General features: G+C 46.0%; 1 protein-coding gene across 6 annotated transcripts in view; it reads right to left on the bottom strand.

Moving 5' to 3' along the window:
• ULK1 (unc-51 like autophagy activating kinase 1) overlaps positions 1-26,014 on the bottom strand; it is an 88,365-nt gene that overhangs the window by 56,499 nt on the left and 5,852 nt on the right. For 2 of the 6 annotated variants that reach the window (XM_090120740.1, XM_031592748.2), the window contains exons 1-5: positions 16,001-16,769; positions 15,400-15,492; positions 15,268-15,309; positions 3,362-3,394; positions 2,568-2,604 (exon numbers count right to left, since the gene is read on the bottom strand). In XM_090120740.1, the coding sequence (XP_089976866.1) occupies positions 2,568-2,604; positions 3,362-3,394; positions 15,268-15,309; positions 15,400-15,492; positions 16,001-16,090 (295 nt within the window). In that variant the 5' untranslated portion in view covers positions 16,091-16,769. Of the gene's footprint in view, positions 1-2,567; positions 2,605-3,361; positions 3,395-5,877; positions 8,995-14,263; positions 15,245-15,267; positions 15,310-15,399; positions 15,493-16,000; positions 16,770-17,167; positions 17,829-26,014 lie in introns of those variants that run through there. The other 4 variants (XM_090120739.1, XM_090120743.1, XM_090120741.1 and 1 more) reach the window with 4 other exon arrangements.

The following is a 26,014-nucleotide window of genomic DNA, read 5'->3' as shown; positions in this document are numbered from 1 at the left end:
AGAGGTGAGGCTGACAGTTTAATCCAACACAAATGCACGCTGCATTAAACGTGCACATATGCACGTCGTCCAGTTATAAAGACAAGGAGAATTAGAGTGCCTTTTGATTCAACACAGAATTACCATATTGCCTAATGCTTGTAATTAGAGGGCAGAATGGATTGGGAAGCTTACAAGCATCTCATTCAATGAGAACCAGGGGATTTGCATGTGCTGCTTGCATAAGTGCTGCAGGAACTATGAGCAAAAACGTCTGAGGAGTCAATGGGAAAGTAGATGCTGCATTGAAATACAATCATGCAATTATCAAAATAATTGAAGCAGCACAATAAGTGCTCAGTAAAGATGAGCTCCTGTGCTCATCCAGTGAAATACTCTGGAATAAATATGGATTTTCCAAGAAGAACTTCCTTTCAGGAGAAAATTATCATCAAAAATCACCCTGACTGCCTGCAAAAATGCACTTCTTTGGAATAGCTCCTCTGCAAGTGCTGGAATGGAGAAAGCCACACGATGGAAGAGCTGAGATTAGCATCTAGACCCTAGGACTTGGAAAACCCAGATTTCTGTTTTAGTGATGAGACTAACTCTCTCTCTTTCTGCTGACCTTTACTGTCCATCTCCTGGATATCCATGCCTGCTCAGCTGTCTTCTTTACTGGCAGATGTTAAAAAGCTAGCCTCCAGTTTCCCGGTGACCACAGTTGTTGGGATAAAATACTTTAGAAGTGAAAAAAAAAAAAGAAAACCAACCCAGAGTTAGTGGTAACTTTCAACTAACGCAGGCATAGAAGGACCAAACCTTATCCCAGGCAAATTGGGATAAAACTCAGTTTTACTTTGCAAACATAATTCATTGTCACTTTCTCAAACTAGCCACCAGTTTCCTGAGCACTCTCATTTGATAAATGAGGAAGTGAGCTGTGCTAATAGCCTAGCTAATTGTACAGAATGCTTCACTTTTTTGAGTGGAGGAAGAAAAAAATACAGTACACATAAAAGCAGCAATATGAGAAGGAAGATTTTCTATAAACCCATGTTTTTAGAAACCATTCAGATAGAAGCTGTGTTCTAACTTGTACACAGCTTTGTCAACAAGCACGCACAACTCAGTGCCTTAACATCAACAAGGTTCATTTCACGTGACCAAAAGCTAAAACCTTGCCAGAACACTGGCAACACTGAAGTTTGACTAGTTTGAAAAGCACTGCATTATTAACATTTACTTCTTGTGTTAAATAAGAAGGTATCAAATACAAAGCCATTTCCACTTGGTATTCATAACAATATCCCAAAGATGTTGCTTTTCAAGCATAGCAATAGCCAACAGATGCAAAACACCATCATCTATGTAAAAAAGCATATTAAACCTGGATTTAAAAAAAAAAAGTAACTGTCACTTCTATCTTATCCACATCTTAAACTAAGAAAACATGAGAAAAGCAGAATATTTCTTCATTTGCCTTAAGTATTAACACTTCCTGAAAATTTGAAATCCAGAGACACACACATCTGCATGAATAGCGCGTGCAACGTACCACCATCAAGCCTGAAATAATCACTGTAAGAATATCAACACTAGCTGTAGGACAAATGTAAATTTAGCTTTTAATCCTTCAATTTCTGCCATTTCCCAGCATCGTGTACCTCAAACAAGCAGCCTGAAGGATTATCCAGCTGAATAGTTTTAAATTTTAACAATGAACAAAACTTTGTTTAACTATAATCCAGAACCACACAAGAAATGAGATTGAAGTTATTTCCTCCTATTTAATAATCTTTTAGTTAGCATGCAAAAACAAGAAAGCTAATTTAAAATAAGAAAAGCAGAGCCATAGACCAGCAGAAGTATAAGCAACTTGTTAAATGTTATTCTCCTACTTTTCAAAGAATTCATGAGGTCATCCTATGAGGTATCCAGGTACAAACTGGTTTTCATATACACCAGCATGCAGTATCTCTCCAGAGGGCTGCACTGAAAAATAACTTGCAAGGCTCAAGTCCCTGCAGTACAATTGAATAATATGGAAAGCACACTTCGTTCAATTTAATGGCAAAGATACACTTACTTCAGTTTCACCAAAAGGTTCTTTGAGATGGCAGTAACAGATACCCATGCTACACTACCTAAGAGATCCTGAAGCTTGAAGATTTCATCACCCCCACAACACAACCAGCTACACTATAGTCACCCTCAGTATACTGTGAAATAAGGAAAGTGCTCTGTCCTAGGTGTGGGGACACTCCTAAGGAGGATATTGAAGAAAACTGAATATATTCTTGGGATCCTGTTTTAATCCAACTCTATAGAAATGCAATACCTCAGTATGAATAGGCTTTTTGCAGTGACCAAGAAAGAGGCCAACCACGTCCCCAGCAGTGTTAAAATGTGACTAATCCTTAAGGTTGCTGTAACTAAAACAGGTATCTGCCGACTGAAAAGTCCACATCCTTCAGTCACTACTGACCTACATAAGAAAGACTACAACACTAGCTTTTACTGCCATGGATTCTCAGTCAGCATTTCCTTCTGAATACACCAGACACGCTCCATGTTGTTCTACTTACTGTGAAGGTAGTCTGCCAGGTCACCACCATTGCAGTACTGGAAGAACAGAAAGCTCAGTTAACATGAAGAAAATCAAAAGGTTTCAAGTTCAGTAGACTTCACTAGGATCACAGGTGATAAATAATCACATATACATCAAAATAAGTATTCATTAAGTGGTAGAAAAAAGCTTTTCCAATAGGTTCCCTTTGTGTCACATTTCCCCTACACACCACATTGCATAATGATAAACCAGCATTAATTAGCTTTGGTGTGCATGTGTATACTTCTGTGTACATGCACAGAAAGACAAAACCAAAATAGAGCAGACAGGTCATCACTTGAAAGAGCACCAGCAAGCTGGCTAAGGAAAATTCAGGAGCAGCCATAGCTGAAAACTGAAATTCTCTACAACGTGCTCCATATTATTAGGGAAAGTCAGCAAGAGCTCAGAGTGAAGATTGAAGAGGGAAGCAAACTAGCAAAAGCTTTGCAGCTGTTTTGTGTGGATACAGTTTTCTTTCCACGCACCTTTGAAGTGCTTACTACTCAGTAACACCTACTTAGCCCTTGAAATAAGTCATTCAACTGATTAAACCTGTACCAGTATGACCTTCTGACAACAGCAATATAAAATATCCCACTGACTGCTATCTTCCCCCGCGCTGCTCCAGTTCTAAGAGGAATGCAGCTGCAGATTAGATTAGCAAAAGCATCACATGTGATGCTAAGCAGAAAGCTCTGTATGTGTAATAAACTCATCTGCTTAATTCATGTTAAATAAAAAGAAAAGAAAAAAAAAAAAGACACTCACCTCCATAACCAAGTAGACAGAATTTGCCACCTCCTGGGGAAAGAGAAAATGGAAAGAAAGGATTTATGCATCAAAATACTTCACATGCCTTACAGCAGCTCACTTTTATTTCAAACAGGTGAAATGCTCTCTAAGTAACAGATACTGGAGGAATTCTGTTACATATTGATTATTGAAGGATCACTTCCTTTCTAAGCATCAAGTACTTCTCCCCAGTTTAAGCACATTATTCCTTCCTGAGCATGCACCTGTTAACAAAGCAGATCTCCTGTATTGTGGTTTGGGTCTTAATGTTCCTTTCTGGCTGTTGGGATTAACACCCAAACACAATGCAGATGCTGGCACGCTATTATCTCAGAGCCTTAATCATTTCCACATTTAACACAGACCTCTAGAGCAGCTATGCCCACATGAGCAGCCCTCGTCTGGAACAAAAAGATAAGAGCAATGCATGCTGGGGACCTGCGTTTCAATCCCCACGTAGGAAAGGTGCTTAATGGGAAGAGCAGATGGTGAAGGTTTCTGAGGGACACCGTGTCTTTCAGCTCCCTGTGAGGCCAGCCCCAAGCATGCAGTGTGATTGTGATACAGGGCTGAGAGCAGGAGCACAGCACAGCCTGCAGCTCAGCACCACCAGCTCAGCACAAGGCAGTGTCCAGGCTCACAGCAAGTCTCCAAGTCAGTGTTTGCAGCCTGCACGCAGTCCCTCATACCACAACAGTACTTTTCATAGAGGCTCCTTACTGAGCAGGCTGTAGACACTACAGCTCAGCAGCACCTCTAACCCATTAATACGTACAGTGCCAGCAGGGCTCAGGAAAGCCTATTATTACCTTTTTAGAAAATGAATAGGCAATAGAGCTTACATATGCTAAATCCAGAAGTTATTACTAGTATCTTCTAAGTTATTAGCTAACAACTAGCATACACTGCATAGCTTGGTTATTTTTCCTCTGTGCTTTATTTAAAGACTGTGCAAACATATCATAAAGCAAGTCACTGATTTTTAGTCACCAGCGTGTACAGTGACGGGGTTAAATAAGGACGCAGGCAGAAAAGGGAGATGCTTTGGTCAACTTCCCCAGCAACAGTGACAGCAGTGGGTTCATCTCACAGCACAGAGCGAGGAGATAAGAAGGCGCTGCCCAACAAGAATCAAAAGAGAAGAGGTAACTTCCCAACCATCTGCTGGCAACAGCACCCTCTGCCCATCCCAGTCTTATTGGGGAACATTCTTTGCTGATTATGTATAACATGAGCCTCACCAAATTTGTCTTCAATACCCATTGTTTCTGGTGGGAACTGAAATCGCCTTCCTTTGATTTGGAAAAATGCCCACAAGTGAGAACTGGAAGCATGGTTTTCTCTGTGGCCACGTGTACATTAACAAACTGCAGAACATATCACAGCAGCAGTGCAGAATGGAACAACCAACGCCAAGGACTCAACTTCAACACCAAACACACTGCAGGGGGCTTATTTTGTAGAGGTATTTTGCAGGGAGTGTCAGCTTCCACAGTTTGCTAGCTGTTGGTACCTGTGAGCACAGTGCTGGAGCCCACCGCCTTCCAGCTTTCCTTCCTTCGTGAAAAACCCCATTTGTGGGCACAGAGACCACATGAGCTGAGCCAGGGCTTTAGCAGCATGCAGCTATGGGAGCCAGCACCCCACTGTGTGCACACTCACTGCAGCTTCAGCACTCTCAGCTCACAGATGCCTACAGCAGGGATGCGACAACTTCCATATTTGCAACTTCAGCATTTTAAGACTTACCAGACAGATCTGTAGGAATTTTACCACAAAAGCTAAACATTTATTCAGGAAGAGCCCTAGAAAAAAGTCATGCTTGGCACAAGCCTTCAGCCAGTAGCTTACAGTGGCTAATAAAGGAAACAAGGAAGGAAAGAGATCCCTGTTTTCTCAAATGGGCCGATAGACTTCTCTTAGGCTGATTCAGCAGCAAAAATTATTTCTTCCCTTTTTTTTATCCTTCATGGTACTTATGATTCATTCATTCGTTCAACAAACAGGAAAAAAACACCACAAGGCAAACTTTGCAGGCTACTAGTCTCTCTGAAAAGCATCAAAATGCCCGACTCATTTCCACACCAGTAACAAGAACAACATCACAGTTGGTTCTGTTTCTGCAGAGGCTTATGTGCAAGAAGTGCTGCAGACAATTTATTGCCATGTGCCAGCCCTGCAGTCAAGGCCAGCCCTACCACTTGCCTATGGATCTGCACAGAAATGACACCCTACTTCCCTCGTCACAGTGCTCCAGCAGTACCCTGCCACAACAACAATAAAGGCCTCTGCCAAAGACATCAAGCTGATAATTAATCAGTCTGGATCAGTGCCTGACTTGCAGTTCTTTCAGCAGAGGCCCAAGAAGTGAAGTTACAATTTAATTGAGTGTAAAAACAGGCAATAGGCTCTACTGTCCACAAACAACACACATCTGCCAACAGAGGACAAAGAAATAAAGAAACTTCATTTAGCAACACAGCAGAAATCACCTCGGGACAGCATTTGTTCAGATCCCCCACTGAGGCACTGAGCGATGAGGTTAGTGATGCTGAGGCCCAGTAGTCCTGTCTCCCTTTACATTCTCTCTCCACCCACACAGGAAGGTGACATGATCCTCTTCTTGGAAAGTGTCTTCTTTAGGTGTGTCCAAAGGGAAACATCTGGGTGTACCCACACTTAGTCATCCTCCTGCCACAGCTTAAAAAGGCTGCAAGAGGAAACGCAGAGAGGTCCTCCCCTGCGCTCTACCCCAGCTCCTAGCCTGCTACCAAATTTAGAAAGACGTTCAGGGAGGGGAATAAAAAGTTTAATTACACAATACTCCAAAGCCCTCACAGCAGTGCTGTATTTTCACCCATCTGCATGGAATCAGTGTTGTAACAGATGCTGAGGTAACAACTCTGCAAAGAATGGCTTCCATCTCACGTAACTCATCTCTTCCAGGAGGGATGGGGTGCAGAAAGAGGATTTGGAAAATGAGCACTGCTGTGTGTTACACCCATGTGCTGCACACCTCCTGGCTGGCAAGGCTCCTTCTGCATACAGGAGGGAATATGCATGTACTCCAGTCCTCAGAACCATTCTTGTTGCCGTCCTGGAGAAAAGCACATCAGTGCCAGATTGGTCAGCCTCCCTCCGACAAGGAGCTCCTGTTTTGTATCTCCAAGAAGATCCACCACCATGTGCTGCCTAATGCTGTCTCTCAGCACCTGCAGCAGCTGCCAAGCAAAGATAATCACCTCAGAGACCTTTGTGAACAAGGCTAGACCTCACCAGTTGTACCAGCCAAACAGAAACACAAAACACCGGGTTAACCTGACAGTGGAAGATAAAGTTGACACCAACTGAAAGCTAAGCTTAACACTGAGGGTTTTTGTTTGTTTTAAATGCCACTTCCCCCGCTTGCTGCAGCAGAATCTCAGCACAGAGGTACGCTGCATCCTCCGGGTTCTCATGAAGCCTGTGTCCTTCTGGCATAGGAGCTCTACTCATCCCTCTTCTGAATGCAGCACTGAGTCATGAACATCAGCTGTAACAAACAGAATTTGGCTTTACAGACACACCTCCTAGGCCAGAGACACCTGGAAAAAAGTCTTTTGTTGTGGCAGTGGCTCCCGTGCCAGCTGGGCTCAGCAGGCAGAACCTGCAGTTCTCAGGAGAGGAAAAAGTCTCCCAACAGCAACCTTTGAGGAGGAACAGAAAGCCTTCATGCCATGCAAGGATTATCTCGACACAATTATTTGAATGGAAGCAAGATAAGAGACAATAGCAACATTAATCTGAGTTATGGGAGCACCTACCAGTGCTCACCCTCAGCAAAAGGGATCTAAAACAAAAACGTAGGAGACATTCATGTGCCTCTTGAGCCCTTATAGAAAGATGAAAAATAACTCAGAGCCTACTGCCTTCCTGTCCTGCTCCCTCTATCCACTCTTTCTGAACTTTATCAGTAAAGAACTCAAGAACACTTCAAGCAGTTTCATATTCAGGAGATAACAATTAATTCACGTGAGAGACAAAAGAAGAAAGTATTCATTCACCCCAATATACTCTCCTTTCTGCACAGAGGCACACTATACTACAGAAAATTTCTTACACCCACATGAAGCTTTAAGGCCAGACAAAAGCATGTTTTAGGACAGTGCTTTAGAATTCAAGCTGTGCAGTCAGCAATGTCCTGCTCCATAACAAGGAACCACGGTCACTTCCCTCTTGTGCCAAGGCCACACTGGAATGAAGAGAGCAGCTTTGGGCTGTGGCAGCAGTCACACAAGCACAGTTGAGGAGATGGTAAGCAACCAACAAATGCCACCATGCAACAGCCTACTCAGTATTTTTGCTTGTTTTGGAGATCTGAGTCCAGCAATAAAGCCTGCTGTTACTCTCTGGGAAGTGTTCTAACCAGCTCAGTACCATCTGCAAATCTTCAACATACCAAGAGAACAAGGGCTCCCAGTGCCTTCGTGCAGCTCCTACAGTGACAAAAGTAAGACCCAAAGAGGCCCAAAGACTTCTACAACCGCCCTCAACTACATTCTGCTCCTACAGACTTGACATCTTGTTCCAGGATTTGCAGCATCAGTCAAGATACAGGGCAAGCAGAAGGGAGGCTCTGCAGCATAGAGGTTTGTGGACACCATGCTAAAGGTACAATTTCTATAGCATCATGAGAAGTTGCAAAGGCCAGTGCTACTCCATTTCAGGCACTATGCTGTTTTCTGCATATGAAACAGAAGAGATGTTTCAGTGCAGCTCACACTTAGTGCAGGTTATTAACAGCAGGAGACCTATCCTCTGGTTCTGCACGGGCTTCAGGAAGGGAGGAAAAAATACTTCCCATACAATCAAATCCCCTAGCAACAGTCCTGAAGTCTGACTATGTGACACCTAAAAATGAACAGGGTACTGTCTCTTCTGTGGAGTTACAGTTTGCCAGGCAACTAATAAGAACAGCAGAACAGCTATAAGACAGCTCAGCCTTTGAGATTCAAAGGAACTCCACCACTCCCTTTCATGAAGGTGGGCTCCAGCTCTTCCATCTCCACTGGTAGCTATGGCCCCAGTGAGCAGCAGCCAGCCACATAGGATCACTTCAGGCCCCAAACCAAGCCTCACCAAGCAGTGCACTCACTGAATGACATAACAGCAGCACTTGCAGAGCCCAAACAGAAGAGCACAGCTCCTTCAGAGGCATGCGAGGCCTCTGCAGAACAAGCAGCACAGCAAGCCAAAGCTGCAAGCTGTATCTGATGTTAACCACAGAAACCAAACCAAGGATTAATGTCACAAGAGCAGAGAGAAGTGGCAGATTCAACAAGACGCAGAGCTTCAAGGTGAGACCAGAGGCACACACCACAGCAAATTAAAGACTTTTGCTGCTGGGACACCAGAGAAACAGTCACTTCTTACAGCACCGTCTGGGGGTAGGGCTGTGTCACCTGCAGCAGCTGATGTCTCTGGCTGGCTCTTAGGGCACTACGAATGCCTCACAACATGTCACAGACCACAGAGGAAAAGAGTAGCAGAGTTCTGAGAAGCTGGGACATACTGACATGGAATGGCAAATGCAGTTATACCCCTGCTAACAAGGATGAGTCCAAGAAGCTTTTGGTTCAAAGAAGCAACTGTCTCATTGCACATGGCAATGTACTGTGCTAATGCTGGCAAGAGAAGAGACTTCAACATTTTGAACATAAGATACTGAAGATCCAATTTGCTTTTCTATATTTTTTCTTCATCTCCTTTTTATTACACAGTCACTTTATAAAATGAGCATTTAAGGTTTGCTCCCTTGCACACCAAGGGTCTGGCACACTGCTGAAGGCTTCAGCTAGAGTCAAACTCACCAAGACAAACTTATTGAGGGAGGTTCAAGTCCAAGCAAAGCTACTCAATCTGGAAGTTTGATTTTAGAATCAGTGAGTTCAGTTCTACTAATAGAGTTGGGAACAGCTTGGATTTTTTTAATAGCAAATCCCATAAATGCTTAACCTGATATCCTGCAGGAGATTTTTTTTTTTTCTTTTAATGCAACTGTAGAAACCTCAGGCCCAACCCCCACTGGATTTTTGATTTTTATATGGCTGCTGCATGACTAGCTGGCTCTTGCTAGCTTCCTTTTCATACACATTTAGGAAAGCAGACACACTCACAGCACAAAGGCATTGTAACAAGGAACGTAAAGAAAAAGTCTGGATTTTCTTTCAGAAAACAGTCTTAACTTAAGAGGAAATATATCCAGTTACCAGAAGCCAGAGAAACAGGGCTTTAACCTGCAGCATTTCAAAAGCAACGAAAATAGAGTACACTTTAACACACTGGCTACAATTGTCAGTTAAACTGAAAATAACTACCAGTCACACAAAGGAAAAAGCCCCCACAAGAAAGTTACCTAACTGTTAGCTCTGCCTGCAGCGACATTACAAGGCATTCACAAAGGAAACAAAAGATATGCCTTAAACCTCCCGGATGGCACACTGCAGCTCTGCCTTACACCGCCTCACCCTGCAGCACTGCGGGCCACCAAGGCACAGCCAGAGGGCTGGCAGGCCTCTCCTTGCCTGGCCATGTAACACACTTTTCTAAGTGAGATCTCTAAAAACTTGAAATTCAGCATCTTTCATTCCCTGCAATTGAAACATACTGTCTGGTTGACGTTACTACGCCAGCCAGCTCCGCTGACCTAATTCCACCCATTATTCTGATGCTAGGAGACAAGCCAGGTGTTCCTGCAGCCAGACAGAATATTTTTGCCCTAAGCCACCAGTGATGCAGAATTTGGTTTATTTCACTCAGCCCTCCCCCCAAAACAGCCTTAGTATTAAAGCAAAGGCAGCGTTGAGATCCTCACTCCCCATTTTGAGAGCATCTCTTCACATTTATGGTGGCATTTAAAGCCTGCACACCATAAAGCAGGAGACGTTCACACCATTAAAGCACCACTCTGCAATATGTTCACCACAAAAGCAGCTCTGAAGTTATCTGTTGGCAGGTAGACTGAGTTCAGTCCTGCTCAGCCATCATTCAGGGGCATTCTTCCTGTCCACATACTTAGGAGGCACCTCTTCCCATCCACCTTACTTCACCCATTCCAACCCAACGTGTTCAGCCATCACAAGGACTTGCTCAGAGGAAATTTTCCTAAAGGAAACACTGACGAAGCTTAAGGAAGAGCTGCATGAATAGCACCTCAGCTGCTACCAGAGCCTTGCTGTCAAACTGCGAACACAGCAGCCTACCAGTTTCCAATTACTCTTGGGAAACATTCCTTAATCCATCACCATAGTCTGAGTAATGCTGCCTTCCAAGGGAGCTCTAAAGGCTATTAACCTTTCAGGTTGCTGGCTCTCCCATGACATCCTGATCATGTGAGAAGAACCCAGGTATGTGCTTTACATACAGGATGAGTAAAACGGGGATCATCACTTCAGAAATGCAGCAAAGCCACTCCCTCTAAAAAAAGCCCAATGACTCCTCTAAGGTCTATATTTAGTGGTCAACATTTGCTAGATGTTTCTGTCACCGGCACAGTAGAGTACTCAGCTAGTGAAGTCAACATAAAACAAAGATCAAGACTGTAAAACACTCTACTTGCCATAAACATAGACATTTTGATTCACTAAACTCTCAACCATCTTACAGAGCTACTGGCAGAGGGCAGATGGATTTTCCATCCTTTCCCCCCTTCTAGCTCTAAATAAGGCAGACTCAATCTTCAGTAAGAGTGACACCCCCCAGCAGATGCGAGGATGCTGACAGAGCAGGACAGCAGACACACCACCCTCAGCCACAGCACAAACAGAAGGAGGATTGCTTGGCAGCATGCGGGAGAGCCTGTGCTGCACACCCACTCACAAGGCAACATGCCAGCCTCACTCAAGGATAGAATTAAAGCAGGATTTAACCAGGCAGCCTGCCTGACCTCAGGAGTGTGATCTGCCTGACAAAGAGTGCCTTCTTAGTCATCCCCAGTGTCACAGCAGAGCCTTGTCTCCTGAGACATGGCACCCAAAGAGTAATGCCCAAGGAACAGCAGATCCCACATGAGGTGGCACAAAGTGGTGGTGGGGAAGGTGTCACTGCAGCACCACTGATTCATCTGGCAGCATGCAGACCAGCAAAGCACTGCAGCAGGAGCAAGCAGTGCTGGAGGGCACACCAAAGGACACTGCTGCTCAATAAGCAGTGCCAGGGGACACAGAAGGTGAATTGGCAGCTAGAGGCAACATCAGGAAAGGATGATGAAGCAGAGAGCATAACATCACTGTCCCAAAAGCCAGGATCCTATTGATTATAGGGATTTTATAGAAAGCAACAATGAAATAAGCCTTGTAGAACTTGGCCCCAAAGAGCAGCCCAGGTTAACTAGTCATTCAGCCAAAGAATGTTTGTTCTGCCACCCCATGCCTGAATCCACGTGCACAAGAAAAACTGCACTGCAAGAACTCCCCGGTCCTTGACTCCTCAGCAGGTGCTCCAGGTGATACAGTCACCCCAGCAGAAATATTTTTGGTGAGTCTTTACTGCACGAGTGATTTCAGCATTTCTCTGAGCTCATCCCTAGCTGATGAGTGTACCAACTCAACATAAAATTATGGAAAGCAGACCCTCAGGTAACTGAGGCTGAATTAGAAACTGTGTGATATTAACAGCTACTTTTCTACAACCAGACTCACACACACACACAAAAATTATATATATACACACACACATATATACATACCCCCACAAAATCAGCCATAGCTTAGCTGCCTTAGGAAGCTCAGATCACAGCACACACCTAGGAAAAGTGGTCCTTCTTCCCATTTCATATAGGAAAATGCTTTTTAACATCCAAAGGATGATTTATGTCCAGGAATAGCTAATTTCCTGCATGCCCGGGGCAGCTGGGCTAGGGCTGCTTTGCAACAGTCACATTATGTCTTCAGCTGGCACCTATTCAACCAAGCCTCTTTGTATAAGAAGAGCACAGGGAAGAAAACAGTGCTGGAGGAAGCAGTCCAGATCACAGACCTTTCAGGATCCAACAAGTTCAAAAGTTACCTTAGCATCATTCAACCCTATTAACTACTCAAGTAATCTATGACCAGACTCAGATTCAACATCTAGTGTTAAAAAAAAAAAAAAACACACAAAAGTGAGACTCATAAACCAGACTACATGCTGCCAAGCTTTTACTGTCAGTATGCACAAAAGGTTCAGCTGATCCTCACTGCTTTTAAAGTTCATGCTGTAAGAAACATGTTCCAAACCAAGCTCCTGTACAGTGGAAATAGCTGTATCCTTGTTGTCATTAATTTCCACCTTAATGAACAAGGATTCATTGGCTCTCTTCAAAGAGTAGTAAGACTACTGCTTTCCAGATGTCTGCATTACTGCACTCCTCTCAACTGCAGCAGTCTGGAAAATCCCAGCCTCTGCAAGCCAGTTGAGGAGTGAGCAGCTATTCAGTAGCTACTAACACACCCTGAACAGAGAAGAATCTGGTTTTCACTTTATGCCAAACATCTCCTGTGCCTAGGAAAGATCTGCACAGACACTAAACACAGAGTGCTTTCAGAAGTGCAACAAAATATGGTTTATCCATTTCTTGAGCAGGGGTTCTCTCTTTAGGCTCCTCAACTACTCACAGCATCTCTCATTAATATATGAGCACATAATAATGGAAATATGCATATTTCATTTTGCGAGCCGCTCTCACATAATGGTGCTGCTCTTAGGACTCCAGCAAGGGGATCTATAAAAGTCCAGACACTGCACTGCTGTGCATGAAACATTCAGCAGTACTAATTTATCCCCTGTAAGTGCCTTATTTTGTGATATTGTGTCATAGGTCTTTGTCAGTATTTATGAGCCAAGGAGGAACGTGACAATTTTTCCATAAATTGAAGAATAAGTGTGCCAGTGGTGTGAGCTGCTGTCAGTATTAAATATCAACTCTGTAAGTGCTTGTCTGAGGCAAATCTGGCATTATATCAAAAATCTTCACTTGTATGAGGCCTACTTAGCATTAACTTGTAACTAGGAAAACGTAAATGAAAGCATTACTGGGTGCAATCAGTGACTTACAGCCACTGTGGGTTTGGCAACCATTTCCTTGTGTGCAAGGAAGATGTGAGAAAACGTTCAAGTCACTGCTGAGAGGATGTGCAGAGAAAAGGAAGACAAAACACAGTGACAAAGCTATAGGGCAACAGTAAGATTTGCAGAAGCTATTTTTTCCTTTTTACTCTTTGATGTTGTAATAGAAAAAAAAAAAACCTCCACAGCTTTAGAAAATCTACAGGGAAGGGCTGGCAACTGCCACAGTGACATACGCAAGGGTAAACTTGCACATATCTATGAATGAAGCAGCTATAAATGAAGATGAATAAGCAATGGTCTTTCCCACAGAGGAAGGCAAGGTGGGCAGAAGCCAGCCCTCTGCAGCACTGCACTATTACCTCTGCAGGTAATTTGCTCTGACATGACTCCTGTAACAGCTGGGCATTCATCACACACCAGCTGTGCTGTGCAGGCCGCTGCAGGCTGGGTCTGGCCACAGGCCAACGGGCAGCAGAGGGGATCTCACACCCTGGAGTGCCACATCCCCATAGCACAACCTCCATCACCTCATTCTGCCCGGCAAACCAAACCAGCCAGGCCGCAAAGCAGCGTGCCCGGTGCTGGCAGCTAACAAACACAACACAGCCCAGCCCATAGAGGAGCTCTGCTCAGGGCAGCCCCAGCTCCTCGCCTCAGCCCGGGGGCGGGCAGCGAACAGGTGGCCTCTCATCACCCAGAGGGCATTTCCAAGAATCGATCCTGTTCCCAGCGTCCTGTCCTCCCTGTCGGATCACCCCAATCCCCCCCCGCCCGTCCACCCGCTCTCAGCACCGTCACACGCTTCGTTTTCCAGGAACCCGAGGCGCGAGGCGATGTGGCCCTCAGGCCTCAGAGCCTGGAGGGGGGGGGAACTACAGCACCCAGCAGGCATTGCGGCCGGGCCAACCAATCAGCCATCGCGCCGCGCGTGACGCAAGTCACCGCAGCCAATCGGCGGAGGAGGAGGAATGTCAACAAACACCGGCCTCGTGACACCGGGCGCTGTGCTGGGGCCGCGTCCCCCAGGCCGCCCTCCGCTCCCTCTGCCAGCAAACTGAGGGTTTCCGTTTCACGCTCTGATCCTGCAGGGTTTTTCTTAAAGAAAGCATCGCTAATGCCACAGAAATAGAACCCTGCTAGGCCACGAAGCAGGTTAACAAAATGCTCCAGGGAAAGAAAAGTCACTGGAGCAGTCGTGTTTCAGAGCCCTTTAGATAGAGCTGGTTTTGAGGGAAAAAGCAGCTGAGGGAAACCACAGCCATCTAAAAATGCCTGCTGCAATTTTTAAACGCTTACTGATTGCCACAAGGACAGCAGAAAAACGCTGATGGAAATCCTCAGGAACGGAGGGCAATCATATGCTACAAAGTCATACTCACACTATTTCTACACTGTCTGGGAAAAATGAAACTTTCAGACCAGAGAAAGAAAAGTAAGAGGCAGGAGTGCCCAGAGCAACTCCTGCAAGTTTTGTTTCTAACATTTTAAGAACTTAGGATCTTCCAGCACATTCATCACACATTGCATTTTGCTGCATAAGCATCCTGAGAACCAGAGTCCCACCCCAACTCCCAGCTGCAGAAGTCTTAGCCTCCAGAGCACAGTCCATACACAATATGTGTGTCACGCTGTCCAAGGAGAACAGAGAGAACAGAGCTTCCCCTATCTTGAGAGAAGGCCTTTTCCCCAGAACACCTATATTTGATTACAAACATCTGTCAAAAAAAACAAAATGCAAAAACTCTACTTAACCTCTCCCATATCTAGAATGCTTCGCCATAATTGAATGTACTTACCTGGAAGTCATACAAGGCAACGATGTTTTCATGTTTCAGTTCCTAGAAAAAAATTAAACAAAACAATAAGCTCAGAGCAACAAAGGGCATAGGTAACAAAGACTGTAAGAAAAGAGCTCTGTTGGCCTTTACCTTAAGTATTTTAATTTCCTTGCCCAGCAGAGTCTGTGATTTTGCAAGGTTCTTCTTGTTAATGCATTTCACAGCTACTTCCAGCTCAGGTTTCTGAAAGGGGAAAAGCGCACGTGTAATTCAGAGCATATTTCCCCGTTAGCACAGGCCGGGTGAGCAGCCTCCATCAGGGTGCTGGCACTGCTGGAAGGCGTCCTGCAGCACCAGGAAAGGCCTCTGCTCCGTGCCCCAACGCATGTTCAGACTTGCCTCGTCCCGAGCTGTGCCAGCACAAGCAGAAAAGCCCGAAGTTTGGGGTTTTGTTGACGATTATCCCCTTATTTAACCGCTAGAAAGAAAGGCTGTGGGAACCACGGCTTATCCCAAGCCCTAACACCGCCAGGCCCGCAGCGAGCTGGCTTTCCCTGCGCTGTGCAACGAGCCGCTTCCCCTGCCGGTGGGAGCACGGCGGGAGGCAGAACGGCGCAGGGAAAGAAGCGAGGACAAAGCGGGCCCGGCCTCAGCGCCACCCGGAGCGCTGCCCCCAGCCTGGCACGAACCAGGCGAGGAAGAAAAAAAAAAAAAAAAACCACGGTAAAAATCGTCTGAAGGGCCGGCTCACCTCTTTGTGCCTGCCTTTGAAGACGACGGCGAAGGCTCCGTGTCCGATCAGGTCCTTCCTGCTGAACTCAAACTTCCCCACCGTCTCCATGGCGCTGCGGGCGGGGGAACCGCGGCCGGGACAACTTCGGGGCCGGGAAGCGGCGCTGAGGGCGGTGATGGAGGAGCTCCCTCGAAAGAAAATTAAATCTCTCCCAATCAAAAGACGGCGGAACGGCCTCCCCCCCCCCCTCCTCCCGGTGAGCAGTCAGGAGCTGGAGACTCGCTGGAGGGGGAAAGCCGCTCTCCTGTCAGCCCCTCGGCAGCTCGGCATCTGGCTCCGCTCCCCCGCCTCGCCTCCGTCCATGGGCCGCCTCTGCCTGCGGGGCTGCGCGCTGCTCATTGTTGGCGGCCGGGAGAAGTTGGCTCTCAGCAGCGGGCCTCCCCCATCTCCTCCTCGGGACGGCCGGCGCTGCTCCTCCGGCGGCCGCTTCAGGAGCCTCTCCCCATGCCGAAGCCCGGCCCTGCCCGCCCCGCAGGCGCGGCTTGGCGGCGAGTCCACCTTAAACGCGATCCACCTTAACGGCCAGTCCACCTTAAGCGCCGATCCACCTTAAGGGCCGCCTGCGCCCACCGCCCTCTCGTATCCAGCGGCTCGGGGTCACCCCGAGGTTCCCCGCCGCCCCTCCGGGCCTCCAAGTCGCCCGCGATCGGACAAAGCTGTGCGGAGCGCGGCGCCGACGGGAGCACGGCCGACCCTGGCGATGGCCGCGCAGGCGCGGTGCGCGACAGTGGGGGGGCACGGCACGGCACGGCACGGCACGGCACGGCACGGCACGGCACGGCACGGCACGGCACGGCACGGCACGGCACGGCACGGCACGGCACGGCACGGCACGGCGGCCAGCCGAGGCGCTGGGGGCCACAGCTCGCCCATTTAAAGGTGCCGTGGCACTGAGTCACGGGCACGTCCGCTCGGCGCGCTGCTCCTGGCGCTGCGGGGGGCTTCTAGTGCCGCCTGCCCCTTGTCCACAACCCTGAGTCCTCCAAAGTCTTTCAGAAATGACCAAAACAAATGGTGAATTTCTCAACGTTTAGTCCCAAAAGCACTTGCTGGGCCCCAGGTCTGCCAGCACCCCTGGGTGCTCCTCCTCCTCCCCCGGCTCCTGGCCTCACACAGCTCACTCACCTCTGCTGCTCTCTGTCGTCCTCTGGGAGCGGCAGGACGGCCCTCAGCCCCCGCACCCAGCGCTTCTTTCTATACCCCTAACGCACCCCGTGTCCCTGTCTGCATCCTTATCAAAGCTCCCACATGAGAACAAAATATTCCAGCACACATCTCAGGCCCTGCTGTGCATTTTGCTTTTTGCTCGCTGGTGTGGCACTGGTTGGTGCTGGCAGGGATGCACCCAGATGCCGTCAGCTCGTCCTGTTGTCATAAGGTGGCTGTGCAAACAAGGCTCTCACAAGGCCGACACGCAATGCTCCCCGTCGTGACACCCAACAGCTGTGGTTATCGCTGCTTGGGGCAGAAGTTGGGAACAGGCAGCACCTCCACAACTTGCTCTGAAGCAGTGGTTGGAACAGCTTGTGGGCTGTGGGCTGCAGCCCCTCGTGCTGCAAAGCTCACAGTTGGGTGCTGTTCGGAGCTTAAAACGCTGCTGGAAGAACAGCAGTGTGCCCCAGACCCAGATACAGGCATTGCAGTGGTTGATGTGAGGTTATTTGCACCTCCAGCTCCAGCAGTTACGAGCACGAGTTCAGTGGGATTTGTCCACGTGAAGCAGGCAGTTTGTGCGTTCGGCAGTGTCTGCTGGGACCTTTGAACCAACGCAAGGCTGGGGTTTCTGTGTGATTTCAGTGCTGCCAATTAAAAAAAGGTTACCTTTTAAAAATACTGTGTGCTTCAGCTACTTGTGTGCTTTCTCACTCCTAGGCCTGCGCTCCCCACAACTTCAGGCTTTTGTCAATGATCGCAAGGAGTTATTTTAAAAGTAAACACAGTAAAATGGCAAGCGTTACAAAACTTTCAAAATCAAAATCAAGCTACTCAACAAATAACCCGCACAGGAATTTGCCAGCTGTGTAAGAGCCACTGTTGTTAACACAGAACATAACACTTGCAAAAGTTTAAGGCAGGAAGTGAAGAAAGCATGTTGAAACGTTCCAAGTTGGCAAAATCTCATGTCCTCCTTCTCTGGGCAGCAGCCATGGTCCCAGGGTCAGAAGCTCAGTGCTGCACAGCTGTGCTGGGACCAGGGGTGCCCACAGCTGCTGCCTCTATGGTGCCATCACAGCAGACGTGCAGCTCCTGCATGGCACAGGAGGAGGCTGATACAAATGCTGTTCAACCAGAGGCTGAAATCTTTGTCGTGTACTGCATGTGCTTGTTTGTTCCTGTGTGTGCTGAGGGCTGCAAAAAGAAATGTGTAATCTAAATAGGTTTTATGAAACCTGCGTTCTAACGTTGCCTTTGGCACATATAGCCAGGCAGTAAACTCCTCTCCACTGACATTTATTATCATTCTAAGCGAAGTACTTTTGTTTATAAGCATGCTTGAAGGCTCACTGGGCAGCATTCTGATGGAGAAGGAGGGCTTCAAAGCAGCACAAAAATACTGAAGGTGTTCAGAGGTCTCTACAAGGGTGCCCAGCATGACCTTGGTATCGACCACTTAACATTTGTTAAGCACTTAAAGGGCACTCCAGCTTGTCTTCCAAAAATAGACTAATGAAAAGATTTCAACAAACTTTGCAGAGATTTTAGATTTCCAGTTGACAACTAATACAGTACAATGCTACTTGACAGCAAATTCAGTGCATCCTGAAGACACGTTATTAGCAAAATGCTTGTTGATGTTGGAACAAAGAGGGCTGAAAGACTTCTTAAATCATAGAAGAATTCCTCACAATATTTTTTTTTCTGTGGTTTGCTGATTAAATACTTATGCTCTATCAATTCCTTCCTGATGTCCAGAATTGAGTGAGTGTATTTAGGCCAGCATCCAAAGCATGTAAATTCTGCTCTCCTCTTCTAGTCTCCCATTTGCTAATGGTATGAATGCTATCACTAACAGGTATCCAGCTACTTCCTCAGATGGAGGCAAAACACACATTTCAACTTACTAATGGATGGCTGAGGTAAGGCCTACTGCTGTGATTTATGGTGGGTGGAGAAAAACACAAGCATACACCCAGCTGTGGGAACCCTCACAATATTTTCTCAAAATTCTTTTGCAAGTTCATACAACTTTATCCTTTTCTGTAATTCGCATGTGAAGACAAGCAGTGAGACAGCTGATATCCTGGTGATTCAAATGATACTCTTTTCCAATAGCGTGTTGTAATCAGCAGTCATAAATATATCTGTTTCTGTCTACAGGAATCCAGGAGTGCCATCCATCCTTACCTCAGGGCTGCAGAGGTACACTGTAATTATCTCTGCCCCTGGCTTGCTGCTGTGGAATTGGTTAAAGCTACAGGATTACGTGGGCATTGTGTGCGAACAAGAAAACCCAGCAAAAAGATTTTGAAGGAAAACAGAAGAGAGACTTTCCTCTAGGCCTAAATTGTTCTCGTCACTGTCCAACATATGGGTAAATTAACTGTATGCTCAACAGTGAAAGGCGTGGGGGAATCCTTGGCTGGATACCATCATAAGAGCAGGTTATTTCCATCAGCATATATCTCTTTTGACATCGAAGTTCAGCAATACACAGAGGGAATCTCCACTGCACTCCTCTGTGATCTTTCTGTACACGGTTATTGCCTCACAGAGGCAATAAGGTCTCAGCCAAACATACCAGTGCTTCTGGAAGAAGGGAAATGCCAAACTGTGAGGCTTGAGCACATGAGCAAGATGTGGCTGCACATGGGCTGAGACTGTTAATTGGCTACACATCTCCTCTTCATGTGAAATGGAAGCTTCAACCTCAAGATGAGCTTTAAGATGAGCTGTGGTGCAGCCATAGGTGGACACAGAGGCAGTGCTGCTGCTGGGTAATAAATTTGCCTTGCAAAAATGGCAGCATTACATCTTGAAAATTATTTTATTTCTTGGCCAAAAAAGATGGGCAGCCTAGCACGAGAGGAGTGATAAAGTATGGCTTAGCTTCAGAGCACATCTGGATGAAAAGCAGATGCTATTTTTGAAGATTAAAAATTGAATTAAAATTTTGACGTATTTAAGCAGTAACACACACAAACTTCCTAATAGCCAAACATAACCAGAAGTATCTGGGCAGAGCCAAAACCAGCCTGAATGCTGGCATTTTTGCCAGATCCAGCAGGAAGGAGCAAAAGAACTGAATATGCAGTGCTTGGCTGAGAATCGCTTGGTGGAAGGGAAACACACAGGTCCACAAATATCTCCACAGAAAAAGCAAATATTAGCTTAGCATTAATGGAATAGAAGACAAGCTGCAGGCTGTATTTAATGGAAAATTAAAATTACATCTTTTAATCTTACTCATTGTGGATACCTGTGTGTAAGTTTGATTCCGGCCCAACTATCAGTAAGGGCAAAACTCAGATCTCAATGGCACAGCACCAGGCTAAGTGCGTGCTGAATGCAGCCGTGTCACAGAGCCTTCCTGGAGAGGCTGAATGGGTAAATTTATTTGGAGTCCTGACACCATCTGTAAGTTTACAGCAGTTCTGTTAAGTTATGTTAGGAGTATTTGTTCATGTCTCACACAGGATCTGTGGAAACAGCATTCCAACTCCAGGAAAGCTCTTTTAACTGAGAAAGGGAGTGATGCCCCACTCACAGCAGCAGCAGCTTTTGGTGTTGGAGGCACTGAACTAAGCGATGGAGTTCAGAACCTACAACTAACTGCTCACAGCTTTGCAGTTGTGCACACAGCCGGATCAGACCTTTAGATGACACCTAAACATGGACAGCATGGCTGGAAGAACTGAAAGTTTGAACTCAGAGCACAGACTGCATTCCAATGGCAGCTGCCCCTCACGTCACATGCAGGAGAGGAAGAACTGCTTTCCCTGCACTTCCCTAGCCCTGTCAAATTCATTCTGGATTTATTTACACTGGGGCCTTTTTATTGATTAATACCACTGAGAGATTTAACCAGCCACTCAATTATCCTGGCAGGCCAGCTCTCTGATATTTTATTACCCCCTCCCCACACGTACACACCAGCTCCCTGAACAGATTTCATGAATTATTGAAGGTGATGTTTTAATGCACTCAGCAAGGTGCTCTGGCAAGGGACTCCACAGGTTCCCCTGCATTTTAGTATCAGATGCATTTCAGCTGCTGGCAGAGGGCAGTGGGGCTGTACTTAGTATTCAGATCTGTTAGTGCCCATATGAAGGACCATTACCTAACCTGTCTGTCAAACAGCTGATTGCATTAAATTGAGGTTTGCCAATGAATGAGAGTCTGCAAATCTTCCACTCAGAGGAGTTTGTTTTCAGGCTAATTGGAAGCTATTGCTTGCCAAAGTGCACACTGCTTGCCTGTAAGTCAGTAGGTTATCATCACACAGTTCCTTACACGAGGTGGGGTCCAGACAGGGCACGAGCAAGTCTGTCACCAGCACCCTCAGCCCCCCGCCTGCATCCTTGCCATGCACAGAGACCCCGAGGTCCATCCTGGAGAAGCTGAGGTTTGTCAGGAGGACTGGGTCCTTGATTCAGCCTGCAGTCTGCTCCTCTGGGGACTGCATCCTCAGCAACAGCTTCAGCACATTCCAGCAGGAATTCCCAGAAGGGGCACACTAGTAAAACTTCCCTCCTTTTAGGACTAATTAGTTTGGAGGTGTCTGTTTTTAAGAAGCCCAGTAGAATATTCAGTTTCAGGTAGGCACTGCTCCTTACTCATCCCATGTAGAGACAGTGGAGAAGTTTGCAGACACGTAAATAACAGCCGTTTAGATTGTAGCAGTGAGCAATGCAGACAGGGATAGGACAAGATGTAATGAGGTCAGGCAGCAATGAAGGAGCTCTTTCCCTAACATCTCATTGTGTGGTTGGGTCTGGATGCAAGCAGGCTGCCTGGGCAGCAGAGCACTGCAGTGTGGGAGCGTTTTTGGAGCAGGTTGGGCGAGCATCTGGCAGAAATGACACAAGCAAGGTCAAAGCACAGCCTTGGACAAGCTGGATGTGCAATGCTCAGCTCCCTCCAGCTTCACAGTGGTTCTGGACAGAGACTGAGAACATCTCTCTAAAACCAAAAGAAGAACAGTAAAGACTAAATCAGGCCTTGGATGTTATCATACCAGCTCCTACACATACAAGTAAGAGCGGTTGGGAAAAATCAAGCTCTGCCCCTGGACGTGTTATCAATCAGCCTTTTCAACTGATAAGGACAGGCAGCCTCAAAGAAATGTACAACTGAACACAGGTGCACAGTGTAGTGAGTCTTGACACTGCTGTTTATAGCAGTAAGCAGCTGAGATCAGCATGCTCACTGCTACATCCCAAAGAAACGATCCTTCATCTCTCCTTCCTAGAAATATGCAAAGAGGGACAATACTGCAGCACAGAAGCCCAGAGCAATGAGGGGAGGAAAGCTTTCCAGTGGAACATCAGGAAAAGTTCTAGTTTTCAGTGCTTCCAGACTTGGTTTATAGTATAAAAAACAAAACAAAAAGAAACCCCACAATGACAACCACCAAACTAAACACCCAGGGCTGCTAAGATGTCTGATTTTTAATTTTTCTTGCGCATATCTGAGCTTTTTGCTTCATAAATCAAACACCTGAACATGCAGCTGAAGCACCTGGCTGGGGTTGAAGATATCCAGCTGCTGACTTCCTGCTGACAAATGAGGGATGAGTTTCTGAAAGGCATTTAGGTGCTTAAGTCCCCTGGTTCCTGCCTCTTCCTCTCATCTGTGTAAATGACAAGGTCCGTACTACTTTGATTTTGGTAGCAACTGTAATACAGTAATTGTTACATCCAACTAAAGATGAGAAGTATATGCATCTCACCAAGCAGCCCTGGATTTGTTTGCCCTTTTTCAGAGGCAATGAGGTACAGTCACCAACAAAAACAAATACCTGAACAGAAGTAAGAGCAAAAAGGCTAATCACGATTTAGGAATTCTCTGCCCTTAGACAGTGCTCCCCTTGGGGAGGTACAAGCTGGGAGAGCTGCTCAGCTAATAAGGCAGGATAACCCCAGTATTTCCCAGCAGAGGATTCTGTTTTTGTTGACACAATAAAGCATTACTGGATGCAATCACAATGTATATTCAGGCACCCGACCTGGCAGTGCTGGAAAAGATCGTTCAGAACTATGAGGACTACAGAGGTTTTCCATGACTCATGAAATTTCAGTCAAATGTTCCATGACTCATGCATTAACCTCACAAAACCCAGAGGGAGGAGAAGCTACTGGGCTGCTGGTTAACAAGAGGCTGTTTAAAACTAACACAGCATAATAAGCAGGACACCAATGTACTCTTTTTGTCTCTTGAGACACTTGTAAAGAGTTGCATCCACCCACATATTAACGGGGGACCTGAGCTACGGTTGTGCAATTAGGATGGGATGTTTTTTGCAGCTTCGAGGCTCGAACAGCAATATTAATATAACCCAATTACAGAAAACATAGTCAAATGCAATAAACTATTAATACTAGCTTATATTTAAATGTACTTCTTTTATTCCACTGCAAATAAACAAAATGAAGAGATAGAAACCAGAAAGTAGCGTTAAGTGAACCACATGAGAAATACCATAACCAAGGTTAGCTTGCCTTCCTTCTGCCACAGTGTTGTACACTTGCTGAACTCTGTAACAGGAACAGCCTGATGCAGGGCTGTGCACAGAGCACAGAAATGCAGTCTGACTGCACCCATGAATTTGGAAATGTTTCCAAACTGCATATCAGAGGCCATAGAAGCACCTGGGATGCTGGTTGCTGAACAGACATCAATCCAGAACACCAGAGGATCAGCAAGGGAAAGTGTGTCCACTGGGGGGACTCCCTGGGGGCAGAAAGTGCTCTGTTATTTTTAATTTGGTATTCAGTCTCAACCTAACTCTTCACATATCTGGGATCCTGATGGCTTATTTGAAATTCTGTTCTACAACCATAATAATGTAGACCGAAGTCCAGAGAGCAATGCAAACATTTTGCATTTAAAACATCATAGCCCGTTTGGTTCAACTAATTACACTTTGCACCATTCCAGCAATGCTAGATATTAATAGAAATATAGCTTCTGGAGAAGTAAATTAAGGAAAAAGACGAAAAGGAGGAAAAGTGTCCTGTATAAGTGGCATCAAGGAGAAAGAGGGGAACACTGGAACTATTTGGTGCAAGAGAACTTGTTTATTTTTCGATGATGACATTATCCTGTAGTTTATAAGATTAGGATTTGTCATAACTTCCTTTAATTGCAGAGATTATATTGAAAAATCAGATTTTTCTGTAAATAGACCATCTTTTAAACGAACATAACATCTTTCATGAAATAACCTCCAAGCACTTCGTAGACCCCAGATCACACGCTTTCAGATGAGACTGTTCTCACTGTGCAGGATGTCCTGCTGAGAGCAGGAACCAGAGAATGTAACATCTCACTTGTGTACAAACCTCAAGCTTCATCCAGAAGCAACAAAGCCAACTGCATTGACTTGTGCCAGCAGAGGACCCAGTTATCGCCAGTCTGTGTGTTTAGGAACAAAATCAACTTGAAAGCTGTGCAGCCACTGTGACATCAGTTTAATGTGCCTTGGAACATCAAATTAGACCGTGCTAAGAAATGTGCTGCTACGTGTATGGGAACAGCTGTTGCATAAGGCACAGAAGCAGTATCCCTGTGATGATGACACAGAACAAGCCATTAGGCACGAGCAGGGAGAGCAGCCACAGCAAGGTGCACATTCATGTTCTCTCCTGTGTGCGTGTCTCATGCTGAACATTGCACGTGGATTGGAGCTGGAAGGATTACGTCTTTCTAGATGTGCAATGGAATTCTTCTTACAGTGAACTTCAGCATCTCTCTATATGCAATTAGGATGCTCCAACAGCATTCAGAGTAAAACAGAAAAACAAATAAAAACAAACAGGAACAATCAAAATAGAGCCAGCAACAGCCCCTGAAAGTCAGCATGGCGCTGAGGATGAGCTGCAGCCCACAGAGCCACCCGTGTCAAACCAACCTTGTTTGATTAGAGAAATTTTGTGGTTGAATTCAGTTAGACAAACACACCCTGCAGCAAGTGATGCCATTTTAACAACGTAAGTATACTCTTGTTTGCATCACAGATGATCTGTTGTTGCATGACAAATCAGATGCCCTCCCTATGATAATTTAGCCAGATCTCTCTTGGCCCAGAAGAGGCACATGTCTGCCTGCATCACACAGGAAACATTTCAGCTCTCTCTGTCAACACAGCTTTGCCCACATAAAGGCATCACTATGCATGGCAGTGAATTCCTTAGCATCCCTGCCAGTAGCAGAGGTAAGCAGTATCTGACCTGAGCAGCACATGCATGCTAGGCTTGGGCTGGCCCTTCACTGCGTTCCTCTAGCAAAGTTCTTGCCAGCTCTTCAGCTTTGAACTTGCCAACATTAGACTATTTTGATAGTGGGAATGAAAAACCACCGGGCTGCTGAGATACTTTCCTGATCAGCTCTGGCAGGGGACAAGATGCAAAGTTTCAGAGGAAGATAAATAATGAGGATGTTCCAGGTTCACGGTGTGCCGCAGCGAAAGGCAACGTTAGTCCAGTTCTGTGTCCAGTTCACAGAAACTGGCTATGCACTGCTGACTTACATAACATCTGTCCTTTTCTGTTGTTGTTCAAGAAACCAAGGCCTCTCTCATATTTACACGTTAACTCCATTGAAGCGCAACACCCCTTATCAGCTGGCTCACTGTAACAGCTTTGCTGTGTACAGGTGTTTTCCAGGAAGTTCCAATGGTACTCCCAGTGCTGGCTGCAGGAGCTGTTATCAATCAACTGCTTCTAACCAGACAATGATATATGCATAACCCTGAAAAGAGTTTGTGTCACGTTGAAAAAGGGAAAGCTGTTTGCCAGAGTTCTCTCCCTGCTC

This window comes from Phasianus colchicus, chromosome 18 (assembly GCF_987193195.1).
Source record: "Phasianus colchicus chromosome 18, bPhaCol1.hap1.1, whole genome shotgun sequence".
Taxonomy (NCBI): domain Eukaryota; kingdom Metazoa; phylum Chordata; class Aves; order Galliformes; family Phasianidae; genus Phasianus; species Phasianus colchicus.
The sequence above is the reverse complement of the archived record's forward strand: the minus strand, read 5'-3'. Positions and strand labels throughout refer to the sequence as shown.